Below are 8,183 nucleotides of genomic sequence, written 5' to 3' on the forward strand. Positions count from 1 at the left end.
TGTACCGTCTGGTGGGGGCTGATCATGACGTGCAGCTGTGCATGTGTCGGGGCAGGGGGTATGTGGGAAATCTCTGTACCTTCCTCTCAATTCTGCTGTGAAGCTACAACTGCTCTAAAAAGAAGTCTATTAAAACACACACACACACACACACACACACACACACACCAAAACCAGGTGACTGGGAAGAAACAAACAAACATACCTCTTCAAAGCCAAAACCATAGCGATAACAATCACCATTCTAATTCTGGTACCGTGACGCCTTTTAAATTTAAACTATTGTATATGAGCTTCTTTGTTATAAAGAGTTAAGGTTGGGACCTTATTTTATAAAAGGAGGCTTCCAACCATCACCTGTCGCCAGTGATCTTTAGGTCACGTGACAGCAGTTTTTCTGAAAAGACAGTGACACGTTCTACAATGGCCAGGCTAATCCTCCTTGATTAAATAATTCCAGGATACAAGCAATTCAGAGGGGGCTTGTCATAAACAAACAGCTGCTCTTTTCAGCCATAACTAAACACCCAAGGAATGTACACCAGAATGGCACATGGATCTGAAAGCATCCTTCAGCCACAGGACAGAAGCATTACAGCACCTACCTGGCCATGCAGACGGTAATCAAATTCATAGATCTTGTTGAATCTGGAAAGCCCTTCTCTCTACAAAACAAAAAGAAAATCTATAAATTACAAAAAAGACAAACGATTCCTCACATAAAGATCAAGCAAATCCCTGATAAGTGGGAATATTAAAAATGCAACAGTACCTCCTATAGATTAAAACAAGGTGAAATCACTAAGACCATTTGTGAAGTGGCCCCTCCGAACTCAGTTACAAGCACGCTCTTGCTCAAGTCCACAGAGCTTTTATGCTGCAAGGTGACCTGAGATCAGCTAACACCACGTAACATCTTTCTAGAGCTGAGAATGGACTTGTCCAGGATCACATGACTATTACTCCAGAGAGAGGATTAGGACACGCGTCTCTTGACGGTTTTGTCCGTTCTCCACACACACCTCTCTACTTCCTGGCCATACAATTGCGCCAATAAACTGGTGTCGACAGGCAAGTTCTCACCTTTCTGAACCTCAACTTATTTTGAGTAAAGTTACCTGTAAGGTCCCTCTGGCTCTGAAATCCAGTAACGCTATGAGCCGCCATCAGGCCTGGGAACCAGCCTACAAAGCTCCTCCTCAGCTGCTGCACTTATGTGTGAACGAAACCCTCTCAGAGAAGATCCCACCTTCTACAAAGGTGTTAAACGTAGCTATGCATGTGAGTTTCACACCAACGCTGCACAGAAGACAAGAGACAGGCAAAGTGGGAATGGGGGAACCTCCAAGCGCCAAGAAGGATTGTGTCGAGAACATCCTCACACAATTTTTCTGTGTCGAACACTGAATGAGGCTCTTTTCGAGGCACAATGGCAAATTTAAAGACGGAATTTATCTTAAGAGTTCACTCGTCTAGTGTTGCCAAGAAAGGAAACTCCCCTCTACAAACTCCAGTTGCTAGTTAAGCCCTTTTAGTACCAGAGAAAAGAAATCGTTGCATCACTGGGGTTTCTACCTCTTTTTAAGAAAGCACTGAAGCTTCCCAGACAAGCTCTTACATGGACCCTGACATGTAACAAAGTCCAAGCATTCTGGCTGCAACAAGGCTGAGCTCTGCTAACAGCCTATCCCCAGTCCGGCCCCAGGTGGCTCCTGAGGTGCACATCCGTGGTCAACTGGGTCTCCCGGGAACAGTCTGGAAACCACTGTTCTAATCCTCTCCTAGTGGATGACCTGTCTAACAGCACGTGTGCGACCCGGGGCCAGGGCTCTCCCAGGCAGCCTCCTCCACCAATGGATGGTCCTGAGGAAGTAAAATGTTTTTCCTGGCATTTCCAACTTGCCTCCCCGCAGTTCCCAGCTGAGGACAGTACTCAATTACGTATGATTCCACCACTTGGGTGAGGTGCTCAGGGGAATGGGTTGCTCCCAAATTACAGCAGAGTTTTGGAGCCTAGCGAAAGAAGAAAACCTAGTAGACAGACCAAGAATGTGGCTTCTGTGATCTCTCTGCAGTGCCATCCACACCATTAAAACTAAAGAAAAAACAAACAAACTCCCCCAAACCCCAGAGCAGTCCCATCTTCTCTAAGTGCTCTGTAGGGACTGATCACATTGCTGCCACTGAATCTACTGGATTCTTTTTTAAGATTTCTCCTCCTGAATATAAAGCCCTCAAAGATCTGTAAGTTACTAACAGTGGTCACTGTGGACAGTGGGGCTGGTTTACTTGATACATATTTGTATTCTCTCCACTATCTGAAGCAGTTACTAGCGTTTGAGCACTGCTCTTAAAGAAAAAAGAGAGACGTTCTATCTTGCGTCAATATTTTGGTGAATTTCTCTCAAATGCATACATATTTGCATATAAGTTTCAAAGTCTTTTCCATAACAGGTGTCTAACTATCTATCATAAGAAAGTACAATTTATTTTGCTACCCACTGCCATGACCAGTCCTCGTTACTTCCATTCTTTGCTATTACAAAGCTGCAACGACTATCACCTGATTCTGAGCTCTGCGTGCGGATGTATTAGCTCCGCCACAGAATTTAAGTCCCTTAAAGGCAGGGATTGCTTCATTCGAGGCAAGCCCTGTGCGAGGGATAAATAAATGAACAGACCCATCACTGTCTTAGGGAGCGACACACCATGGGAGAGAGGGATGAGCAGCTAGAGAACTCGACCCGTGATGATGGCCAGCATCAAGAGTGATGAGAAGGGCTTCCCTGGTGGCGCAGTGGTTGAGAGTCCGCCTGCCGATGCAGGGGACGCGGGTTCGCGCCCCGGTCCGGGAAGATCCCACGTGCCGCGGAGCGGCTGGGCCCGTGAGCCGTGGCCGCTGAGCCTGCGCGTCCGGAGCCTGTGCTCCGCAACGGGAGAGGCCGCAGCAGTGAGAGGCCCGCGTACCGCAAAAAAAAACAAAAAAAAAATTCAACAGCCTTCACCATAAAGTGAAGTGTGGCATTTACAAAAAACCCACAGCTAACATCACACTCAATGCTGAAAGACTGAAAGCTTTTCCACTAAAATCAGGAACAAAACAGAATGCCCGTTTTCGCCATTGCTATCCAAGATTACTAGAAGTTCTAACCAGAGCAATTGGGCAAGAAAAAGAAATAAAAGACATTCAAGTCGGAAAGGAAGAAGTAGAAGTGTCTATTCACAGTCAACACGATCGATCTTATAGATAAAATCCTAAAGAAGCCACAATGAAACTATTAGTGCTAATAAACAAAGTCAGCAAAGTCGCAGGATCCAAGATCAACACACAAAACCCAACAGTAACGAACAACCTGAACAGCAAATGAAAACAATCCCATTTATAAGAGCCTCCAAAAGCACAATGAAAACTGTAACACGTTGTTGAAAGAAATTAAAGAAGACATACTCAGCCATAAAGAGAATGAAATCATGCCATTTGTCGCTACACGGATGGACCTAGAGGTTATCATACTAAGCGAAGTAAGTCAGAAAGAGAAAGAGAAATACCATATGATATCATTTATATGTGGAACCTAAAATATGACACAACTGAACTTATCTATGAAACAGAAACAGACTCACAGACACAGAGAACAGATTTGTGGTTGCCAAGAGGAAGGGTGGTGGGGGAGGGATGGACTGGGAGTTTGGAATTAGCAAACTATTATATACAGGATGGATAAACAACAAGGTCCTACTGTATAGCACAGGGAACTATATTCAACATCCTGTGATAAACCATAACAAAAAAGAATATGAAAAAGAATGTACATACATCTATAACTGGGTCACTCTGCAGTACAATATAGATTAACACACGCTGTAAATCAACTATACTTCAATAAAATACATTAAAAAATTAAAGACATAAATAAATGGAAAGACAATCTGTGTTCATAGATTGGAAGACTTAATATTAAGACAGCAAATTCATATGGAATTGCAAGGGGCCCCAAGTAGCCAAAAAATTTTGAAAGAGAAGAACAAAGTAGGAGGACTGACACTGCTCAATTTCACAACCTACTACCAAGCTACAGGAAATCTAAACAGTGTAGTACTGGCATAAGCAAAGACATACAAAAGAATGGGACAGAACTGACAGTCCAGAAATAAACCCAAATATCTATGGTCAACTGTTTTTTGACAAGGATGCCAAGGCCATTCCATGGGAAAAGGACAGTCTTTTCAACAAACAGTGCTGAGAAAAACTGGCTATTCATATGTAAAAGGATGAAGCTGGAGTTTTACTTTATACCACATAGAAAAATGAACTCAAAATGGATCAATGACCCAAATGTAACAGTTTAAACTCTTAGAAGATATCACAGGGGCAAATCTTCATGACCTTCAGTTTGGCAAATGGCTTCTTAGATACGACAGTGAAAGTATAATCAACAAAAGAAGGAAAAACAGATAAACTGGACTTCCTTAACACTAAAAACTTCGGTACATCTAAGAACACTATCAAGAAAGTGAGAAAACAATCCACAGAATGAGAACATCTGCAAATCATATATCTAACAAGGACCTAGTATCCTGAATATATAAAGAACTCTCGGGCTTCCCTGGTGGTGCAGTGGTTGAGAGTCCGCCTGCCGATGCAGGGTACGCAGGTTCGTGCCCCGGTCCCGGAGGATCCCACACGCCGTGAAGTGGCTGCGCCCGTGGGCCATGGCCGCTGGACCTGCGCGTCTGGAGCCTGTGCTCCACAACGGGAAAGGCCGCAGGGGTGAGGAGCCCGTGTACCGCAAAAAAAAAAACAAAACAAAAAAAAAACGCTCACAGCTCAACTACAAAAAGACAATTCAAAAATGGGCAAAAAACATGAATAGACATTTCTCCAAAGAAGGAGACACAATGGCCAACAAGCACATGAAAAGATGCTCAGCATCATCGGTCATTTGGGAAACGCAAACTGAAACCACAACAAGATATTTCACACCCACCAGGATGGTGATAATTAAAAAAAGAAAAGAAAAAGAACAAGTGTTGACAGAATGTGGAGAAACTGGAACACTGATGGTAAGAATGTAAAATGTTTCAGCCACTGTGGAAAACAGTTTGGCATTTCCTCAAAAAGTTAAACATAGAGTTAACTTATGACCCAGCAATTCCACTCCTAGGCATTTACCCCAAAGAACTAAAAACAGGTATTCAAGTAAAAACTTGTACATGAATGTCTACAGTAGCTCTATTCACAAGAGCCAAAAGGTGGAACCAGTCCAAATGCTCACCAACTGAAGAAAAGATAAACCAAACGTGATCTATCTATACAATAGGATATTATTCAGCCGTAAAAAGGAATGCAGTACTAACATACTACAACATGAATGGATCTCAAAAATGCTAAGTGAAAGAAGCCTGACACAAAAGGCCACATATTGTATTAATCTTTTTGTGCGAAATATCCAGAACAGACACAAATCTTTGAGGACACAAAGCAGCTCAGTGACTGCCAGCGGCTTGGAGAAGTGGGGAATGAGGAGCGACTGCCTCATGGCTACGGGGTTTCCTCCTGATGTGATAAAACCTGGAACTAAACAGAGGTGACGGATGCACAACATTGGGAAAGTACTAAATGCTGCCGAACTGTATACTTCAAAACAGTTGAGGGGCTTCCCTGGTGGCGCAGTGGTTGAGAATCTGCCTGCCGATGCAGGGGACACGGGTTCAAGCCCTGGTCTGGGAGGATCCCACATGCCATGGAGCAACTAGGCCTGTGAGCCACAACTACTGAGCCTGCACGTCTGGAGCCTGTGCTCCGCAATATGAGAGGCCGCGATAGTGAGAGGCCCGCGCACCGCGATGAAGAGCGGCCCCCGCTTGCCACAACTAGAGAAAGCCCTTGCACAGAAACCAAGACCCAACACAGCAAAAATAAATTAATTAATAAACTCCTACCCCCAACATCTTCAAAAAAAAAAAAAAAAGAAAAAAAAAGTTGACACTCACGGGTAAAACACGTGGCTCTCTACTCCTCTCACGATGTGCCTTCAACTGCCATGCTTGCCGTGCCCACTGGCTCCTTCCCCTACCGTGCCCACTCCCAACTCCCAGCTTTTGAACTTGCCAAGCTGTTTCAAGCCACTGGGTTGTTCTTTGAACATGGCGTTTCTAGTGCCTGGTAAAACTTTCAAGACTGAGCTCAAATGTTCATCCAACAAATATGGATTGAGGGCCTCCTGTATTCCAGACACGTGTTAGGTACCAGGGATACAGCATCAACGGCACATTATCGAACTGTAACTGGGAGGTGCCTTCCAAGTAGAACAGGGTGAGCTTATCACACAGCACCCTGACCCAGCTGGGGGAGGGGGATGTGAAGAAAAGTTTCCCTGAAAAAGAGATACTCAAACAGAGCCCGAAGGATACACAAGTTAGCTCTGTGTAGACGGGCCCGTCTCAAAGAGCCTGGAGCCCTAGAAATGGGCACAGCCTGGGGCTGGTCACCTCTCAGCTCCGGAAAAGAGGTGACGCTGTCACCTAGCACCCGCACAACCTCGGCTCCTGTTCCCACCATCCACCACGGGAAGCAGAGGCCTGAGGACTCTGCGATGTGAAAGAAAAAAGAGCAGGGAATGTCCACCCATGCTCTGGGAAATCTCCAGAAAACCGTTTCAGGATCCACTTTTGTAATTGAGAGTGTCCTGACAGCTCTTGAGGCCTCGTGTCACCTCCTTCCCAAGCCCTTTCTCACCGTTCCTCTCCTTTGGGCCTTCCGTGTCCAGAACACACCTGATCCCTAACTCGCCTGACTCTCGGAATTCGTCAGCAGCGACGGAACAGGGGCTCGGGCGGGTCGCCCTGTCGGATGCACCTAGACTGTAGGGCCGGGCGTGCTGGGGCGGGGGGGGCACCCTGCAGGCTCGAGAGCAAGTCGGGGGAGTGTGGCCTGCGGTTCCGAGTCTCAGGCCCGCTTGGCATCCGCCGCCGTGCAAGGCGGACCCAAGGTTTCCAAGCAAACGAGAAACACGTTAACTCCGTTTCTAAACGCCCGTCGGTCGCAAGAGGCGCCCGGAGGCCCCGGCCCAACGGCTGGACCCCCAGTGGGAGCAACGGCCGCTCGTCCCCGTCCCGCCGGCCTAGGGGACTCCTCACCCGCCGCATGCGGCCGCCGGACAGCAGGTCGGCGATGCCCTTGGCCGCGTCGTTCTTCTCGGCCACGCAGAGGATCTTCCGCACGCCTCGCAGGGCCACCTCCATGTCGGCGAGGGTCAGCGCCCGGCTCCCAGGCCGCGGCAGCCAGCGGAGCGCGCGGCGGACGGCAGGGAAGATCATTCCCAGGCCCCGCGAATCTGCGGCGCCAGCCAAGAGACCCGGAGCCTCCCACTAACCCGCAGTCCCTCGCGCAGCCCGCTTCCGCCCGCCTTCCCGCCGCTTCCGTCGGCTTGAGGGGCACAGCCCCGCGAACTACAACTCCCACGCTGCACGGCGCGGCCACCTCACTTCCCTCCCTTCCCGCTCAGCCCTCGGGAGACGCCGCTCTCCGGATCGGAAGTTGACGCGAACGCTTTCGGGTCTCGCGGCACGATGTCTCGAGTCATGTGATACCAAGATGGCGGCGCCGCGGTAGCAGTCTCCGGATTGTGGCGTCCGGGGAGTCGCGACGGTTTCTGCTCTCGGGCCGTGGGGGCTGCCACGCCTGGATGGTCCGTGCGGCGGCCCGTACCCCCGCGTTGGGCACCTGTTCAGGGCTGAGGCTGTTGCCGTGGCGGTGGGTTCTGGGGAGTGCCGGTGACCTCTCTGCGGGTGCCCTGCGCCGGCTGTGGTCGCCCGAGGAGTAGAAGGGCAGCCGGCCTCCCGGTCTTCCCGACTCGCGGAGTTCCTCAAGCCTCCGCGAGCTCTGGAGGAGCCACAGCTCAGGGGCTGCGGCAGTTCGAGCCCGCGGGTGTGTGATCGGCTGCCTCGTACTCCTGAGGGCGCAAAGAAGCCCGTAAGAACTTTGCTTCCTCCTCCAGAGGCCTGGCTCCCTCGCGTTGGCTACCCCCGCATTCTTTCCCACTTCCTCTCAATGTACTCACCGTATATCTGGAAATATGATCAGCGCCCCTGACGTGGTGGCCTTCACCAAAGAGGACGAGTACGAGGAGGAACCTTACAATGAGCCGGCCCTGCCCGAGGAGTACTCGGTGCCGCTCTTC

General features: G+C 48.8%; 2 protein-coding genes across 2 annotated transcripts in view; one reads left to right on the forward strand and one right to left on the reverse strand.

Moving 5' to 3' along the window:
* Nucleotides 1-7,320, reverse strand: part of TOP3A (DNA topoisomerase III alpha) — a 24,425-nt gene extending 17,105 nt beyond the window's left edge. The window contains exons 1-2 of the mRNA XM_007448391.1: nt 7,141-7,320; nt 606-665 (exon numbers count right to left, since the gene is read on the reverse strand). Of these exons, the coding sequence (XP_007448453.1) occupies nt 606-665; nt 7,141-7,320 (240 nt within the window). The remainder of the gene's footprint in view (nt 1-605; nt 666-7,140) is intronic.
* A 758-nt stretch (nt 7,321-8,078) lies between these two features.
* SMCR8 (SMCR8-C9orf72 complex subunit) overlaps nt 8,079-8,183 on the forward strand; it is a 7,392-nt gene continuing 7,287 nt past the window's right edge. Inside the window, 2 exon segments of the mRNA XM_007448392.1 lie at nt 8,079-8,177; nt 8,180-8,183. The exon segment at nt 8,180-8,183 is cut by the window's right edge and continues 2,275 nt beyond it. Coding sequence (XP_007448454.1) covers nt 8,079-8,177; nt 8,180-8,183 — 103 coding nt within the window.

The sequence above is a fragment of the Lipotes vexillifer genome, unplaced genomic scaffold (assembly GCF_000442215.2).
Source record: "Lipotes vexillifer unplaced genomic scaffold, Lipotes_vexillifer_v1.1 scaffold533, whole genome shotgun sequence".
NCBI classification, from domain to species: domain Eukaryota; kingdom Metazoa; phylum Chordata; class Mammalia; order Artiodactyla; family Lipotidae; genus Lipotes; species Lipotes vexillifer.